The 20,066-nt window shown below is 32.4% G+C and overlaps 3 protein-coding genes across 3 annotated transcripts; 1 reads left to right on the forward strand and 2 right to left on the reverse strand.

The window, feature by feature from the left end:
* Positions 1 to 1,297: 1,297 nt before the first annotated feature.
* On the forward strand, positions 1,298 to 2,337 carry LOC140821355 (small ribosomal subunit protein eS27y). The gene is made up of 4 exons (XM_073181835.1): positions 1,298 to 1,431; positions 1,532 to 1,633; positions 1,706 to 1,734; positions 1,946 to 2,337. Exons 1-4 carry the CDS (start codon positions 1,429 to 1,431, stop codon positions 2,070 to 2,072), a joined length of 261 nt encoding a protein of 86 aa, XP_073037936.1. The 5' UTR covers positions 1,298 to 1,428; the 3' UTR covers positions 2,073 to 2,337.
* An 11,530-nt stretch (positions 2,338 to 13,867) lies between these two features.
* On the reverse strand, positions 13,868 to 16,936 carry LOC140821352 (uncharacterized). Its single transcript, XM_073181832.1, has 6 exons — positions 16,498 to 16,936; positions 16,002 to 16,110; positions 15,787 to 15,878; positions 15,264 to 15,522; positions 14,294 to 14,437; positions 13,868 to 14,147 (listed from the first exon to the last, which is right to left on the reverse strand). Exons 1-6 carry the CDS (start codon positions 16,842 to 16,844, stop codon positions 14,052 to 14,054), a joined length of 1,047 nt encoding a protein of 348 aa, XP_073037933.1. The 5' UTR covers positions 16,845 to 16,936; the 3' UTR covers positions 13,868 to 14,051.
* A 784-nt stretch (positions 16,937 to 17,720) lies between these two features.
* LOC140821348 (uncharacterized) lies at positions 17,721 to 19,071 on the reverse strand. Its single transcript, XM_073181826.1, has 3 exons — positions 18,790 to 19,071; positions 18,317 to 18,649; positions 17,721 to 18,211 (listed from the first exon to the last, which is right to left on the reverse strand). Exons 1-3 carry the CDS (start codon positions 18,926 to 18,928, stop codon positions 17,841 to 17,843), a joined length of 843 nt encoding a protein of 280 aa, XP_073037927.1. The 5' UTR covers positions 18,929 to 19,071; the 3' UTR covers positions 17,721 to 17,840.
* Positions 19,072 to 20,066: the final 995 nt, after the last annotated feature.

Here is a 20,066-nt window from a genome sequence, read left to right on the forward strand (position 1 = left end):
CGGGCGTGCCAGGTGCGAAGTGCACCGATTTGTGTGAAAACGATAAAAATCTAACTTCTAAAATCAAACGACGGTGAATTCTAAATTTGATCGTTGGTTCTAATCTCCTAAAACATATGCGATGCCAAAATTAAGAAAACTATTGGAAAGTGACGGAAATAAACCCCTGACATGTTTTGCATTTACAAAAATGTAGGAATTCATCAAAGACATGAAAAATATAATAATTTGTTGCTGAAATCTAAAATGAGAAGACGTAAATTGCTAGAAAACTTAAAAAAAAGTGCTTGAAGCAGAGAGCTTCTTTTTTGCAGATTTTTGTCTGTGTAGAGTTGTGTGTGTGTGTTTCTGTTCTTGCCGATCCCTTCTTTTCTTCGCTGTGAAAGGTAGCTTATTCCACTCCCCCATGAGCCCATGATTTTTCCCACCACCTTAGCACGATTTCCATTTCTTTTCTCCCACGTCGTGATCAGTTTGAATCGATACAAATTAATCTGCTACAGCTCATGGGCCCATATAATATAATTGGGCCTATGATTAAGTCGGGCTTCCTATGTAATTATTTTTAGCACAAACAGATAGATTATGCAATATCGAATAAATTTGAAGTTTAGAATCATTTATACATTTTTAGGACGATTTAAGCATATACATACGTTGATGTTATTTTTCTTGAAAAAATACTCATAAGTATATACCAAACACCACAAATTGCTAGACATGTTACCATAATGGACCGGACCGAGATTACTGGGTTGTGTATATATTATAATCTAATCCAAAACCGAGTCAAAACGATAACATAATATTTGAACATATTATTGATCGAATTAGAAATACGTGTGAATGAGTTGAGAATAAATAAAAAGTAATTTTTTTTAAAAAAATCTTTGCTCATGTACTTAAAAATGTCATTTGTCAAGCAATGTATTTGAAAATCAAATATTATTTGTTAACCATAAATATTACTTTTTATATTAAGAATATTACTTTTTATTGTGAATATCGGTAAAATTGACCCGTCTCACAGGAAACCACCTACTCGTAAATAAATTAAACATCAATGATAATAATATCATCATTGTCATAAATATTTTTAACGGAAATTAACTTAACATATATCGACAAGAGATTAGAGAAACATCATTAATTTTTTTTTTTATTTAAATACTTACTCAAAAAGATTTTCGTCAACCAATCATATATATTTTTAAATCAAACTTTTAACTACTTATAATTTATTTTATTTGATAGAAATATTTTGGAGAGGACAAACTTAAATCAATGGATGGTCCAGATGTGAGCCCAAGTATCTAACGGCCCATACTTATTTTCCATACACGTATATAACATCGAGGAAAACCTAACCCTAGAATTCATTCTTTCCCTTTGCCTCCGCCACATTGCTTACTCCCCATTTCCGACAAAATGGTGACTCGCTGGAAAACTCCACAAAGATTTATGAATTGTAGCTTTGTTTTCTGTTGGTTTGATTGATGTTGTGATTGATCGATTTATGTGGCTGTGGCAGGTTCTTTCAAACGACATCGATTTGCTGAATCCTCCGGCGGAACTTGAAAAGAGGAAGCATAAGCTGAAGCGTCTCGTCCAGTCGCCAAATTCATTCTTCATGGTACCCTATTTAATCTTTTGTTTCCAATTTCCCGTACTTGTTAGTTTTAAATTTATTGTTTTTCAATTGTAGGATGTGAAGTGTCAGGGTTGCTTTAATATGTAAGTACCCCGCTTTAAATTATGTTTTCTTAGTATCGGATTTCAATATTTTTTCAATTTGATGGACGAAAGATCCGATTTTTCTCTATGCAGTGTTGTGTTCAGTTTTTTTTATACTTTCCTCAATCTTTATTTTTGAATTTTCATATATCCAGATTATGTTTGATTTTAAGAATTTTACCGTGTGTTTTTCCTCGGTGTGTTTTTTCAGAACCACTGTGTTTAGCCATTCACAAACTGTTGTCGTGTGCGGTAACTGCCAGACGGTGTTGTGTCAACCCACCGGAGGGCGTGCTAGGCTCACCGAGGGCTGTTCCTTCCGGAGAAAGGGTGATTGAAAGAACCATGATACGCCATCCGTTTTCGTTCTTGCAACTAGTGAAAGTGATTCCTATGGTTGGTTGAGTAAATGAAGCGAGTTTTTAATGGCTATTAGACTTTATATGAATTTGTTTTGCTAAGATTTATCAAACTAATTGAAGATGGCTGTTTTACTGAATACCCCACCTGTAGTGATTAACTTTTCAATTTTGTATGAAACTTCATGTTTTGATTGTGAGTTGATATTTCTGTGTCACTATGATGTTCTAGTGATTGATGTTATATGGGCGGTTGAATTTTTGTTTAATTAATCGGCATTTCCCCTTTGGCTCGAATTTTGGGTAAAGTTTATTATGTCCCTGGTAACCTTTTAATAAAATTAATTTCCAGTACTTCCATTTACTATAATTTCTGTCCTACAATCAAGCAGGAAATTCCTTTTTGTGTTAGTAAATTACTGAATTATGGTTTAGATCGAGTCAAATGTCATTTTAGCGAGATCCGAGGTTATATCTCGGAAAGACCTGTGGTGCACATCAATTGCTGATGTAAAGTAGATTTTCAAATTTAATTAATTAGACGATTGCTTTTGTAGATGATAGATCGAAATAAGTTTGTATGTGCTATCAAGGCAGCATGATTTGATGGATTGAACCGAGGATGGGAAAAATTTCGGCTCAATTGAATCGTATAAGGTTGTCATATTGCTGAATGCTTCATTGATAAGCTTGTCTCCGTCTGTTTAGCTTTATGTCCCCCTCAGTGTGAGCTTAGAGGGTAACAAGTGAGCTAACCAGACAGCATCTTGCTTTTTAGACCGTCGCTTTTGGTGTTAGTTTCATGATTTTCAGAAATCTCGACACAGTAATGCTCTACATGTGTAGATGACACAGATTTATGTATGAAACAGCATTCTTTGATAAATGAATGTAGTTCTTGACTCAAGGATACTGCCTGGACCTTGCTTGTTTGTGTTCCAAAGATCCCCACAATATGTTTAGTTCAAATTCAAGAAATGGGGCTCATAGCCCATGCAGGGTTTTAAAAGTAGCATGAAGCATAATAATGCCCTATCACATCATTTACCTTGGTATATTATGATGTTGATATTTCAAATTAATTTTATTGTTCGAATGGTTTTATATTTATGGTTTTAATTTAATTATCTAAATGAAATCATAGTTAAGTTGGATTTGAAATAATACCAAATTACCAATCCTTTCCTAATCCCCAAAATACACATTATCTTTCTGATCGTATGTTTTGAATATTCGTGATATATTGTATCCTTGTTTACGTGCTTTCAATTAAATTTATAGCCTACGGAAATTATTATAAAATGGTTATGATTGACCTCTAGTGAGCTATCTTTCCTGTATGCTGCTAGCAGCAGTTAATGGGAGGAAATTATCGTATTGTTAATAAATCTTGTTTATTTGGGAATTTTTATTCATTTTTTGTAGTTGAATTAAGTAAAAATAGTATGCTATTTTCCAGTAGATTTATTTTTATCTATGATACAATTAAACAAAGATGAAACAAATCACATCCAAAAAAAAAAAACTTTGATCACATCAATTATTGTTTGTATTGATTATATCAATTTAATTTAATTTTGAATTTAATTAATTTTTATATTAATTCAAATGTAATTTATGTATTATATGTTTTTTTTTACTTAATTAAAACTAAACTCTATTGAAAACATAAATTATATTAAAAATTTTGTATGGATTATATCAATTAGTTTAATTAAAAATTGTATAAATAAATTTAAAATATAAATTATTACAATGTTCAGTGTCATGAGATAATCATTCAAAAATAAAATTTTATATTTTAAGTAATTTTCTTCTTAAATTACTTACTAAAAAAGAAATACAATATTTAATTAGTTTATTTAATTTTTCTATAAATAAAATTTGTTGAGTGTCAAAAGTTATCACTACAACAAAGTTTTCTAATAAACATTAATTTACCATTTAATAATCATAAATTTTTTATCTCAAATACATATTGTTTCGAAATTACCTTAATTTGAAAGAATTAATGCGTTGCAGGTTTCTTCCAAAATCATATGTATATTGTATATCTTGAATTTTCTTTTTAAAAATTCAAATAAGATAGCACAAAAAAATTAAAAGAGATAGATTCAAAAGAGTTTCAAATGAACATTAAATTACAAATATGTATATTACCCTCAATAATCAGAAATGTTTGACACACAGTACATGCAATTCGAGATTTCCATAATTTGAAAGAGTTAATGTATGATAGTGATTATTAGCAAAAAAATTAATCGACATGCGTTATATTTTAAAAAGTTTTTTAAAATTAGCGAAAAATAGTTTTTATTTTTATTTTTTTTTAACTATAATTTTTTCCAATTTAAATATCTATTAATTTTCACTGATTTTTAATAATATCGTCCCGTGCATCGCACGGGTTAAATACTAGTCGTGCATCAAAGAAAAGTGAGATGATTTTGCTCAAAGTCAAAGTGATTTCGACGCTCGAATCAGTATAGTCTTTGAGAGAAAAAATACACGACTAACATAAATCATTGTACATAAAACTTTGATTGGGGTTATGAAATTTTTATTTATATGTGTAGAGTTTTAAATAATATGTATTTTTGTAATATAGGACAATCAAATTTATGCATATCCATGCAATATTTTGTAATATCCGTATATACAAATATATCAAACAAAATAATCTACTAATATTTTTGTCTCAACGGTGGTATGGATTCTAGTATGAGCATTGTCAAAGTGGCGAGAGTCGAGACATCATGCCACAAGTGGCGGAGCTGTGAACTACAATTTTAATCTCTAGAATTTTTAATATTTTAAATTGATATACCTGGACTAATATCATATTTTTCTAAAATTATACAAAATTTACCTATAAATTTTTTCAAAAAAATTGAACCACCGGGACTAAAACCTAGGTACAAGCCCATGTACCTCCGCCTCAGCATGCAAGCGATTATGCATTGGCCAGAATGATTGAATTTATCCAAATTATTTCAATAATTGAAGGCTTCCAATAAAATTATTTTAAAAAATGGATTTATAAATTATACATTATTTTCGAGCGATATATTATCTCATTGCCCTTTATATATTTTTGTATTTATGGATTACCAAAACAATTACATATCCCACGTTTTAAAGATCAGCCGTGAACCTTGAAGGGCACTTTAATATTATATTATGTTCGTTTTTCCAAATTTTTTAAAATAAATTTTGTAATATCATAATCGAAAAAGTACTTTACAAATTACAATTAAAAATAGTTTGTTGGAAATTGAAATAAAAATGTGCTCTAAACGTTGGTCAACATTTTAACGTCATCTCTTCCCAACCACACCGATATAATTTTAATAAGCAATTACAATTTCCAAGAATTTAATATTGTCTGGATACGTGTTCTAATGGGATAGCATACTGACTGAATTTTTAAAACCTATAATTATTCAATTTATTAAATATACATTGTAATATTAATTTAATCTCATATTTTTTTTTTTAATATCTATACTATATTATTAAGTTTGAGATGTTAAGAGTAACTAAATTTTGATGTCATTATATATTTTAATAATTATATATATTAATAAAGTGTTAATTTTAATGCAAATCACATATAGCTTACTTGCAAGCACGCGTGCGTCACTACATCAATAATTATTAAGTCCGTTCACATATATTGGACACACAGAAACATCGCACAGACCCGAGTAGAATTCTGTTAACCAACCTCACATCTTTTGACGACAAATGAACAAAAACTTGTCAAGAATATCTGCTCTTTTTCTCAGTCTTCCCCAATTTTTATATATATAAATTTATCTATTTTTTTTTTTTTTAAAATCAGATGACAATGCATGCAAAATCTACTTTTAGTGTGACATATCATCGAAACTGGAAAGTTTTGTATGTAAAGGAGCAAACATGCCAAAGTGGAGTGGAGGCACAAATATCCAAAGGTGTCTATTGCGAAATCTTTTTATATTTGTCATCACATGCACCATTCACGATTCTCTGCTATATATACATGTTTTTGGTGCATATATGTATGTATGTATATATGTATTGGTGGAGTCAGAAATATGACTCTGTTCGGGCTATAATTTTAAACTCTAGAATATTTTAATATTTTAACTAATATCATATTATTTCAAAATTATACAAAATTTACGCATAAATTTTTTTAAAAAAATTGGGCCAGTCCGGGTACAAGAGCATATGTAGCTCCGCCCCGGTATATATGCCAAATCTTACTATGTAGTAATTTGCAAGATTAAGCAGATTTTAATGAAAGCAAACTTTGCCATTCGAAAAATGCAATAATCCATATGTGGAATGCATTTTGACATTGGTGAGTTTTATGGAATCGCGGGTTGTCATTGTAAAATTTCTTAATTTCGATTCCATAATTGGTGAAATCATACGTAAGATCAAACAAGAAATGTGATCAAACCATCAATTTTTTTAATTATTAATAAATTGCAAATTGTTATAGTACCTTTGCAACTGTGAAACAATTTTTGAACATTTAATTAACATTAATATGGAGAATACCTAGCAAAAACCTCTATCCTCCATCATAATAATAATAAAAGTCTAGCATATACATACATTGGGAACCCCTAATTAATCATTAAATAATACCGATAAGAACCTTCGGGTCATGGTTGTTTTGATCTCGCCAAATTCATGTGACGGCAAAGGCGAGCAGCGATTATTGCTTACTATTAGGATGTAAACAAGTCGAGCTGAGTTGAGTCGAGTCCGATAGTATCATGTTCGAGCTCGGCTCATTTAAAATATATATAAGCTCGAGCTTGATTTTATCATGAGCCTTGAAATCGGTTCGTTTTTAAAATTATTTAGTTCACGAATAGCTCGAGCTTGACCCATTAATAGTTCTTTTATCTTGTTTAACGAGTCTTGTTTGAGCTTAGCTCGTTAAACAAGTTTGTCAAGCATTAATATTAGGCATAGGACTGAATAAGATATGAGAATTTGAGGGGATATACATCTCATTTTATATACTCTTTTAATCACGTCACTAGCATTCAAATTTCGATTTGAGACAATATAAGTTATTATTGTATACTCAAGGCTCAACAAAATAGTTGATCTCAATCTTGAACAACATAAAAGTGCTAAGCTCGAGCTCGCGAGCTTACGAGTCGAATATCCTTAAGCTCGAGTTCGACTCAATACAATTATCGTGCCTGGATCGCGGTAAGCTTAACGAATGATTTGAACAAGCTTTTTACTAAGTCGAACGCAAAATAACGCGCGAGCGGCTTGATTCGTTTATATCCCTACTTACTATGAGGTTCTTAGGATACTTGAGATACATAAACACTAACTTAGAACTAGGGTCTTAAATTATACTCCTGAAACATAAGTGTCAATCAAATTTATGTTTCATTACGTTCGAAGAATAAAGAAAAAATTTGAATTTTTGGTCTGATATGTATATTTCTTTGCAATTTCGATAATTTATTTTGTTAGATTTTAATTTAGGTAATGTATATTTCAATTTTTAATAATTTTAGTCATTTGGTATTGTGAATGCTAACGTGACACTATACACATCAGCACCACGTCGACAAACGATAAAATCTACAAGAAATGTGAAGATAGAGGACAAAAATTGAAATTTCATAATATAAATAACTAAAATCAGAAAAACGTAAAATTACAGAACTAGTTGTGCAATTTTCCTGAATAAATATGCTAATCAAAATTGAACAATATTAGATGAAACAGAACCTCTCCGGACTAGTGGCTAATGCAAATATGCAATATATCATAAAATCAAGTGAAATATAGTTAGTAGGGGGATCAAATTTTCCCAAAAATCGTCCTAACTTATCGAATCAACTTTAATGAAAAAATATTATAGAATTATCAAATTTGTTTATGCATGTTGTTTTCTTTTTGAAAAAAAATTGGTGTCGTATTTATTATTCTATCATATTGCTTAAGTTTATGTTAGAAAATGTATTTAATTATTTCTTGGTTTTCACTTGTTTATTTAACGCATGCTCGCCTAAAGCCGTCCGAAATTGTGCATTATGTTTTAATCAAAAACATAACTTACAAAAAGTTTGAAACTTAATCGTATACGACAATTCGGTTTGAATTTTAGGAATCCATTATTTGATTTATCCATGTCACAATACATCATTAGCGAATATATATAGGCAGAGCCGGACCTTTTATGAGGCTAACCAAGTGGTTGTCAGAGCCCGGCCCAATAAGGGCTCCAATAAGAGGCACTGAAAATGAAATTTACATGCGATATGGGTACTGTAATGTCTTAGAGATCATATTAATTAAATATATAACTAAAGCACACATCGCATTATTTAAGTTTTCTAATGGGTTATAATTGAATTATGAGTCTTATATAAATTTAATGTGCGACTTGTGTAATTAATAAGTACATAGTCTAAGAAAATAAAATAAATTGTGAACAGAGCTTGAATGTGTGGACAATTGAAAGATGAGATTCATTGTTTTTTGAGATTTCTTTGTCATTTCATTTTGTGGTTTGTTATTTCGATTCAAAAAATTCTTTAATTTTGTAGTTTCTACAATCGTAGAGACTGAAAGTGTAGTTTCTACAAGAATTATCTTCAATCAACAATGTCGCAAGATAGACTAAATGAGCTAACTATGTTGTGAATTGAGAAAAAAATGGTCCGACAATTGGATTACAAAGATTTAATAAATATTTTCGCCTCTAAAAAACTAGACGAGTAGTAGTTATGTAGTTATTTTAAATATTTATTGAGTTGTTATTAATGTAATATATTGGTTTTGATATATTTATGTATTTATTTGTATATTTATTATTTGCAAATTGAATTTCATATTTATTACTGCAACAAGAGGACCCATCTTTCAATTTTCATTTAAAACCTCATTCAACACAAGTACGGGTCTGTATATAAGGAGATTTTATGCTCCACATAGTTTCAACATAGATGGATCATTCAGGCTCCAAAGCTCACAACAAATGAATGATGGATGCTAAACCTGATATAATATATAATCTTCCTACATTATAGCAAGTTTAATTGGTAAAATGATATTATTACTTCAAATAGAGTTTGACCACTTATAACTTTATATCTTCTTCATTTTTCAAAGATTTTTTTATCCATCCTAGTATTCACAAAAATATAAAAAATCTTTTATGTGGAATATTTAAACTCACACCAAAATTTCATGTTTTTGAAAAGATTAATTTAATGTACATCAAACCAATGAGACTTTTACCATTATTGTAGTGGTGAGATGGATGAAATGTTGCTTCGTGCTGTCTACATTAAATGGTGAGATTTTACCTCTCATCTGTCAGTTACTGTGTAATATTAGTGTCTCAATCCATCTTTCCACTCGAGTGCTCTCCAGAGAGAGAGATATGATACAAGTCCACTTGCTTTTTCGTTACCCTTTTAACCCCAATTTTACTGCACATTCTGCACTATATATCACCCTACATAAATGCACCAAAATAAATATAGGTACAACGTGTAACAATAATCTTAAAAAAAACAGAATCCGCACCCTCTCTCTGTGTGTAAGCGTGAAAAATGTCCGGAGTCGCTTTCCCCTTCTCTGATTCTCATGACGAAAGTGACCCTTCATCTTCCCCTTTGAATTCATCTGTAGCTACTCACCGTTCTTCCCGTTTTTATGCGATACCCTAAGTTTTTTATATGTTTCTGTAGTCATATTTATCTTATTTTATAACCATTATTCACTAGAAAACAAACAGTGAATCAGCTGTCCCACCTTCTACCTTGTCCTTGCATTTTCTTTATATTTGCCTAAGTTTTTCATTTTGCAGAAGTGTAGGAGACTAGGAGTGAGTTCCTTCAATGGGTTCATCGAGAATCAAAAGAAAATAGAGTTAGGGTTTCACTGCATACAACTCCAGCATCCCTTTCTTGCTGATTGTTAACTCTGTGGTTTGTGGTTTTTGTTGTTATAATATTTTCTGCCGGATTTTTATATTGGCACAACTTTATGGGGTTTTTGGTTAAAATTTAAATGAACCCTTTATTTGTTCTTCGAGATCTATCTTAATATCCTGATTATTTATGTAATGGAAAGTTGAAACCCACTATTTTGCTGTCCCCCTCCCGCAGTTTTGCAGCTAGTCTTGACATAATTAATATTCACTTAACTGGATTTCATTTCATGTCCTCTTTATTTTTTAATTATTTCATAAGATTAGGGTTTGTGAATAAAAAATTGTTCTCCTAGTTGGAATATGAATTCACGCTTAGTTTCATCAATCTTGAAAGGGTAAGAGTATTTAATTTCATTAATGGAAGTATATATGTTATACATGTGTCTGTGTGAAGTTTTTTTGTTTTGAAATGGGTGTTATTCAAGATTTACAACAGTTGTTCCTGTTTATTTAACGATGGCGTATGGATTTATTTCTGTCTTTTGTTTGGTTTCTTCAGAGAGTCACATACACATAATACACCCATGTATGTAGTATAATAGAAATTTTACGTGTTAAAATATCTGGGATTTGCTCCACTTTTCGATCATTTCTTTGATCTATTCGTTTTATAAAATTTGCTTAAAAATTAAATATTTCAGATGGTTGTTCAATTTTCTGTGTTAATATTGTTTTGCCATTAATAAAGTGGTATTGTGTGCTGAAATGTTTGTGCATGATGTGTGATGACGGGTGGTTCTGGAGTGGGAGAACTTGTATATATTCTTGAAAATGTTACAAGTGAAAAATTTTAAGTTTTTCCTCGCAGAAAACCATCCCCCGATCACTGTTGGAATTTTTTTTTGAAATGGTTTTAGAATTATCTCTAATTATTCATGCACATGCTAAAAGAATGAAATTAAATTAAGCTATGGGGTGCTCATACACCACACCCCTTCCTATTGCTTGGTTTTCTCATACTATTTAGTATTTGTTGTCTGCTAAAGAATTTGGGTGTTCGTTTTCGAGGGTCGATGTGTGTGTCCTGATTCCGACGGTTTAGCATTTTTTGTGTTCTTTAAAGAGTTAATGTGATTGGGTTATTTAGTTGTGTGAGACAGTATTGCATTGAGAAATGGTGTAAGAGAGCTTCCTTCAGCCCACTCATGGGCGAGTTTTGGGGGCGGAATTAGCTGCCGACTCATTCATTTGACTGCTTAGTAGAATATGACTTCATTTTTTACTACTATGTGATTGAATGAATGATGCGGGAGATAGTTTTACGTTCCTCTCCCTCTTTGCTTGGACTGAAGGGAGCTCCTTTGGCCGTTGCCTTCATTTTAATCATGTCACCATTCATCTCGCGTTCAAGAAAATGGGTTATATTTTTGAATTTGCCCGTGATTTTCTCCTACCCTTCATCCTCAGGGTTTATTTCTAGCCATGTATAGAAATATTGTTAGATGTCGATTGCTGCGTGGTCTCTTATTGCTATATATATATATATATATATATATATATATATATATAGGTAATTGTTTTTATCCAGTGAATATTTTTTCTTCGTCACAGTCATTGTGAACCAACTTCATCCCCCTTTTCACAACATCATCACACAATGCAGAAACTGCCTGCTATGGTTGATGTAAGACGAAAAGCTAGGTAAATTCCGGTTTAGTAACTAAAGGACTTCTTACTAATTTCATCGATTTTATTAATTAACATTGTATATGCGCGACTATTTGCTAACCAAAGTGTGTGCTCTTTTTTCTTTCTTCTAACATAACTCTTCCTTCGTTGGATCTAGCTTGGAGCTGACACGAGCAGTTGTCGCGAAGTGATCTTACATCAGCTTCTGTTCTATGATATCAAATGTAAAGTATATAATCTTAAGCGATGTTCGATGATTATGATTTGGTAGCAGTTGGTGTCCTTGGTGATTTTAATGTAGAAGTATGCATCTTAAAATCTTTCCTCGGTCTCTCCATGGAAATCTTTTTAATATTTTAACCATCTGAAAGTAATACTCTCTCTTTTTTGATAGATCATACAAGATCTAGTTGGAGTTGGATTCGGAAAATTTGCTTACTTTTAGTGAAAGTGTACAAAGTACAAGGGCAGATTTCTTCAAGATCCGACCTTTGTCCCATTTTGTTGTATAAAGTAATCATTTAACGCAGTTTCTTTTCATGTAGGACGGTCCCATAATGAAACTTTTAGCTGTCTAAATCTTATTTATTTGGTACAAGATTCCCACTTAGTGGCGACTTTTTTCATTAAATTGCAACACTTTATCTGGTCTTGGAGCTTTAATTGTGCCTTTTTTATTTTTTTATTTTTTTTATCTCTCTGTTATCTTGTTCCATGGTACTGTTGCCAAGGATGAGTTGGGGGGCATCATCCACTTGTCAAAATTGTGTTTGCATGAATGGATTTCATTTGAAGAAACATTATTTTTTTGATTAAATAGTTGATTTATGATTTGAAATTCATTACAACAAATTGTTTTTGAAATTGTATAATTTCGTGTGATTATAATTTAAAATCTATTTTGAATTTATCTATCAAGCAAGTCATGAAATTTTAAATAAGTGGAGTTGATATTACTAATATCTCATCTATCCAAGAACCTATGAACTTTTCAATAATTAATATATCAAATAAATCAATTCAAGCGTAAATCATGTGTATAATTCAATAATTAATATATCAAATAAATCAATTCAAGCGTAAATCATGTGTATAATTCAAGCGTAAATCATGTGTATAATTCACTAAGAACCTATGAACGCATTTGGTTGCGTAAATCATGTGTATAATTCGATACTACTCAGTGTTGGTAGTCATATTACCAACATAAACATCCTGGGGAGCTCTAAATGGTTTCACCCTTCATTTTTGATCAAATCGTTTCACCCTTTTTGAAAATCAAGATTTTTGTTGTAATAATTGGATTATGGCTTTAACTCCAACTAGATTTTTGAAAATCAAGATTTTTGATCAAATAGTTTCACCCTTTTTATATATATGAAATTATGATAGGTTGCAGTTTCAATTGATTATTTTTAAATAAAGTCATATTATATTTATAAAAAATACCAACGACTGAAATGCAAATTTGAAATAACAAATAAAAAAATTACAGAGTTATATGGTGTTTCTGTATGTATGGATAGAGAATTGTATATTCACACACACACACACACACGAATATTTATATGTTGCAATTTAAATTGATTATATTTAAATAAAGACATGCCATAATTATGAAAAATAACGAGAGACTATATAGCTAGGTATTAAAAAGAAATTTTGAAATGATATATTTTAAAAAATAAAAAGGAAAAAAGCAAAAACAAAAGAGGTCATGACACCAAACTTTTGTCTACATTATATAGAATCTTAATAATATAGTATATAAATATCATTATTGTAAAAATTAATGAAAATTCATATTGTAATTTGAAATAATTATAATTGAATGAGGTGATATCATAATTGATTTTGTTATATTAACATATAAGATACAACACACCGAATATAACATAGATTAAAAAGAGAATTTAACCCATAAATGGTGGCAAGGCTACTAAGATATATATATATATATATATATATATATTTTTTTTTTTTTTTTGAATAATAACAGTCATGGTACCCCCATTAATAATTTTTACATATTGCATTTTTATTTGATTATATTTAAATAAGAGTCATACCATAATTATAAAAATTAGTGAAAAACTTAACCATAATTTTGAATAATGAATTTAAAAAAAAAGGGACAATGACACTAAATCTTTTGGCTCTACTGTGTCCAAACTTAATAAATAGTAAGAGATTATGCTTTCATTTATTTATTTTTGTTTATTAAGTTTCACCACATTAAAACTATTTTAAAATTCAAGACCCGTTTAACTTCACAGGAAAAGTTTCATCATCAACCACTCGGACAAATGCCACTAAGATCTTGTCCACAGCATCGGTATGTCCGAAGCAAATAACGATTAAAGCTTAGCCCTTGTATCTTTCACATCACTGAACTCAATCAACACCTTCCCAATCGCTTTCCTATCCTTAAGGGCTGCGAAAGCAAGATTTGCCTGTAAAAAACCCGATAAAATTACTTGAGCCATAATTAATCAGATTTGTTCTTCCTCCTAAAAAATTTATACTATCTTCTATGACCATCCTGGATGACACGTTTGATTCAGCCTAGAAGATAGTTTTGAGTCCAAAAAGATCTCACCTCCCTCAGCCTGAGAGTATGAGAAATCTTGATCGTAATTAGTCCCCTAGCCAACCAAGATAGCAGCTCCTTCAATGAATCTTCGAGAACCTGGGGTCGATGAATTCTATAGCTTCCCCAGTAGAGCCCATGAACGGTCCAATTCTGAAGAAAAAAATGTCTTCAATACAAAAAACAAGAGAAGACCATACAACAAGTCTTAGATATTAGATTCAAATTATATTGAGGTTTAACTAGACCAAAGCAAAGTTTTAAGACAAGCGCCTTGTCAAAGCTTGATACACACATGGGTCGAGTTCGAGTACAGCATTTTCCTCAATCAAGATCATTATTTGCGCTGAAATAGGGTCGATCTTGACTTGGCTTCTGATTACTGCTAGTATGTAATTTGGGTAAAATCATAGACATGTGGAAGTCATGGACATGCTACACACAAACTTGATAGCTAAAACACATATTGTTGGATTATGGAGCTCAGATCATTACCTGAAAATGTTTCAAAAACTTTCCACAACTTATATTTGATACAATAAGTAAATTGGAAACTCAAAGTTCAAGCGTCATGATTGATGCAGTGCAGACTGCAGTGTTCGGGTCAAAGCAATAAATAAATAAATAACAATTAGCTTGCCAGATAATTTAAAGAAAATATCAAACATCAAGTCATCAACATGTAATAGTGAAAGATAGGGTCCTGAAAACAATAAAAGAAAATCAATTCCTTCCATGTTCACACAACACCAATAACATATCCATTTCCTATCATTACCACTGAGTTTTTTCTATTTCGTGTTCATATATAAAAGTTTTGGACATGTTAGACAATTTTTATCTTTTTCAGTAATATGTGTCGGCCATCTATAAACAGGATATCCAAACAACAATTAGAACTAAAAATTTGGATTATCTTCAAAGAAACAAGAAAAAAGGTGAATGTCTTAGATTGTGTATCCTTTAAATGCAGCAGTACCTTAACAAGTGCAATATTTGCGGGGATTACGGGAACTTCTCCACTTGCAAACCCAATAACCAAGATATTTGCTCCCCAGCTCAACAACTTCAAGGTTTCTTTCGTCAGTTTGCCTCCAACTGGATCATACAAAACATCGATCCCTTTCAGCTTCCTTGCCTTCAGAAATCCCTTGACACTCTCAGTGACGTTTTCTTTGCTCAAATCAACAGCATGATCCACACCTAATGACTTCAGAAATTGTACCTTCTCTTCTCCCCTGCCAGATGATAGCGCCAATGAATAAAAATAAGGTAGTCTCCATCATGTGAAATTTTTTACTTTGGGACAGACCCAGTGGGGAGAATGGCAGTTAACTTTCTAAAGAAGACATCTCCAAATTTCACTTTTAACTTTTTAAAAAAATGTGAGTTTTATTATCTACATTATTCTTAAGTCGCCCCAATCCAGCTATGCCCTCTTTTAACTTCAAATTTTAATAAGCAGTAACTACTAGCATAATATGAAATTAGTAATGAGCTACCTAGCAATGGCGATAACAGTGGCACCACAGACCTTGCCAATTTGCACCGCAGAAACTCCAACTCCCCCTGCCGCACCGAGAACCAGCAAGACCTACATTTTCATCACAATTACATTACAAAATAAATAAATAAATAATTATATTGATATTTATAAATGAATAGCAATTTTCAGCACAATGTTTTCAGGGCACAAAAAGTTACCACCATATTCTACCTGTCCAGCCTGCAGTTGAGCTCTATGAACAAGTGCCACATGAGATGTTCCATATGCTACCGGTAGAGCTCCAGCAGCAACCAAGTCGCATCCTTCGGGCACTAGATATCTGCAGCGGAAGTTAAATCAAATTTACATCGAGTCTAAGCTAATCATAAGGCTCACAAATGTTTATCTTCAATCACGCTCAGCATTCAAATAGTTATTTCACATAGCAGATATCTACAGGTAAATCAAATCAGTGGCGCCTAGAACCCCTCATAAATAAAATCTTCAGGTTTATTTAAATTTAAGTTTCACCATTCCAACAGACTGGACCAATCCTCAAACTGATTTCCTTAACGGGCGATTTAATCAAGAACAAATCTTTAACAAGCAAACTTTCTTTTTTCCAAACAGAACCATAACATCTGACAAATATATACAAACATATATATGCTAGATTTGAAATAATACGACTATTCCGGCACGATAAACGAGATAGTAAAGTGGTTACAATTCGGATTCATCGGCGACGATGAATTGGGCGAAAGAGCCGAGGCCAGTGAAAGAGCAAACGGGGTCACCAATTTTGAACTTAGTTACACTGGGCCCCACAATATCAACGGTTCCCGAGTAATCGGAGCCCGGAATGAAGGGAAGCGGGGGCTTCTCTTGATATTGGCCTAAGATTTGAAGGTAATTCGCGAAGTTTAAGCTCGTTGCTCTGACTCGGATTCGAACCGCCGTCGGCGAGTTGAGCTGTGGAATCGGGTGCCCCGTAGAAATAGTAAGCGCCGAATTCTCCGCGCCATCAGGCTCGACAGTTGGGTCGCCGATTTTTCTACACAGTAAAGCTTCCATTGTTCGTCTTAAACCAAAATAATACCACGAATATCTATAAATTTTACTCTGTCGGAATTAAAATTAAATCCCTTCTACTCCCAAATGATTCCGCCGACTTGTAGAAATCTATTTTAATCGAAATCGGTTCCTTTAAATTTTAATTATTGAGAAAATAACTGGTTATGATTTGATATCAGGATCGTTTCACATAATCAATATCTACAATAAAAAATAATATTCTTAACATAAAAAATAATAATTTTTCAAGTATAACTCAAATAAGAGATTTGTCTTACAAATACGATATGTGAGACCGTCTCACACAAGTTTGTGCTCTTATTTATATATGTGAAAAACAAGTCAAATTTATCGAATTTTTTTTAACATAAAAAATAGTATTTTTCTTGATTTGAGTAACAGATATTTATATAACAAAATTGATCAATAAAATGATATCTTCTTACAACTAGAAAAATATCAAAATATGATACTAGAGGTTATTCATTTATTTAAATTAATTTTTTTTAATCACATCTTCCAACAAATAATTACGAACCATTATAAATTCTTTGTTCTTATCATAGCCTTGGATTTTGTAATATGTATAGAATAAATTAATTTAATAGATATATATATATATACTAAATCATTAAATTTGAGACACTTAAAATAATTAATTATTGATTTCATGATCTGTTTTAATAATTATATATTAATAAAATGTTAGTAGTTCAGATCTTTGTTTTTTAAATTTCAAGATATAGGTTCAATTCTTAATTGAGTCTTTTTTATACACTTTATTTATTTTTTAATTCATATATTAAAATTACATTATAATTTCTCACTATTTTTTATTATTATATTTTGAACTTCGTTTAAATATAATGATACCTCCTTGCTAAGTTTTTTAAGTCTGAATTGAAGATAAATATCGAAGCGTCATCTTGCTCGTAGACAGGAATACACATAAGTAACTAGAAGAAACAAGCTGCCAAATGAGAGGATCAGTGGAAATTAATTAAGTCTAGCACTTCGTAAATCGCCAAGATGACTGAACCCCGACAAGAAATCGTCACCGAAGATCACAGCCCCGGCCGCCAATGCTCCGGCCCCTAGTCCGGTTCCAAATCCAGGTCCAGTTCGCCCTTGAGGTGAAACTGAAGAAGCCATGCTTGCGAAACTCAGCTGTGAATTAATCTCAGTTCTTGGAGGAAACGGGGACATGGGCATGGCCGGCCTATATCCGACATTTGGCGGCTGTGTTGGAGGCGGAGGATAGGTGGCTCCGCCAGTGGTAGCGTGGTTTTGTCCACCAAAGGAGGGGTGGTTTTGTGAAGGTGCGGGGCCAATATTAAGGTTAATTCCACCGAAATCTTGATGGCCACCTGGTTTTGACTAGGAAAATTAATCATAGAAGTGAACTTATATAAATATTCCAGTGTGTATGTACGATTGAACATGTTTTTTTCAAGAAAATAAATACAAATTACCTGAAGTCGATGAACCTGCATGCTCTTCCCTTTCTTCAGAAACCCTAATCGAAACATCAACAAACCCTCGACATTTATTCGAATTCCTTTTCCTCAGCTGGAAGCTCCCGATTTCCTCGACGGGCTTTGAAATCGCATCAGATTCACCAACATTATACTTCTCCAGAAACTCTTTCAACACAACTGTGGCAGTTCCCTGAAGCCTCTCTCCAAGAAAGATTGGCTCCCGGCTGCGAACTTCAACGTGAAGTACCAAATCCTGGAAACCCGATCCGTCTTTTGGATGATCAATCGCCGTCGTGAATTTGGTATTCCATACGGGATTACCAGTGCCTTTTTATAGTTCAAAATGCAGCAGAGTACAGCTCAAATTATAGCTAATCAAGCGAAGTGTTCTTTTCCCATAAGATTCTCACAAAATTTCCCATTAATTAACAAGATATCAAGATATAAAACGTGGCTCCACTACTAACCTGAAGCATCGATCTTGGTGCAATATTTGTTGTCTGGATCAATCCATCCGACGGCGAACCACTGCAGCTTCCACAAAGAGGACGTGCGCCGCAATCCCCGGGCGGAAATCAGGCTGATTTCGATCCAAGTTTTCGCCATTTCTGCGAGCTTTCCCCTCAGAAGCTGAGAAATGTGGTAATAGGTTTGTTCTTTACTTGGCAAGGGAATAAAGTAGACAAAAAGATGTTTTCTACTTCAGATCGGGAGAAGGCTACCTTGCTTTATGCTCCTTCAATTTAAAATTCCATACTTTTGTCTTTCAATTCCATTTCACTTTCTTTTATTATTTTTATTTAAAAAAATTGATACATTTTATTTAAGAACTAAATTATAGCAAAAATTTATTTCAGAAATCGTATTTTGTTTCACATAAATTCAATGGCAATCCAAAACAATTTTGATAGTCCGAAGAGTCAAATACTCAAAGGTGAACCCGCCTAAGCGGTGCACAGACTGGTCCGTAAGACTGCAATGCTGGAGACGTAACGATCGTCTTATTCCCTTTCTTCTGTCTCATACTCTCATCCTCTTCCTTTTCAGAATTGGAATACCTTTTTGAGTACCTAAAAGGTATGATAATTTTTGCTATCCCAATTTCACTTCACAAAAACTAAGCTGCAGGAATAACGGAGGATTGGAATGGAGCAGAAGGAGTCCCACGAATTAGACGACGATGCGTACGGCGGCGAATTGCCCGGGGACGCTTACATGGAAACGGATTTGGAGCAATCAGCTGAGAACCAGGCCGCCGCAGACCCCAAAGCTGAGGCACCTCTGCGTTTGTTTGTGGTGCTTATTATGTTTGTATGAAATAAAGGTGTTTTTTCCCATTTTTTTATATTCCTAATACTGGGTCTAATTTTACAGGAGTCAGAGAGTATGAAGAAGGGACTGCGAGAAATTGAGGAAGAAGCTGGCGCACGGCGCACTACGCGAAATGCAAGCAAAAGTTGAGAAAGAGATGGGTGCTGCACAAGGTTTCTTTTTTAAACTCAATTTGATCTTGTACATGGATTTGGTTTAAAAAGATTTTACCTTATGGGTGAATGTTTTCGAAAGATTTGAGTTTGGGATGATGATTTGTCCAACAGGATGGATTTGTATTTGATTTGTTCACAAAATCTAAAGACAGGATGACTTTTTGATATGGGACATGTAGAGGTGCTAACTATCTGAGATAATGACTGGAAGGAGAACGATAGCGGGCATTGTTGAATTTTTTTAAATTTGATTTTTT

The sequence above is a fragment of the Primulina eburnea genome, unplaced genomic scaffold, assembly GCF_022965805.1.
Source record: "Primulina eburnea isolate SZY01 unplaced genomic scaffold, ASM2296580v1 ctg536_ERROPOS2741112+, whole genome shotgun sequence".
In the NCBI taxonomy this organism is placed as follows: domain Eukaryota; kingdom Viridiplantae; phylum Streptophyta; class Magnoliopsida; order Lamiales; family Gesneriaceae; genus Primulina; species Primulina eburnea.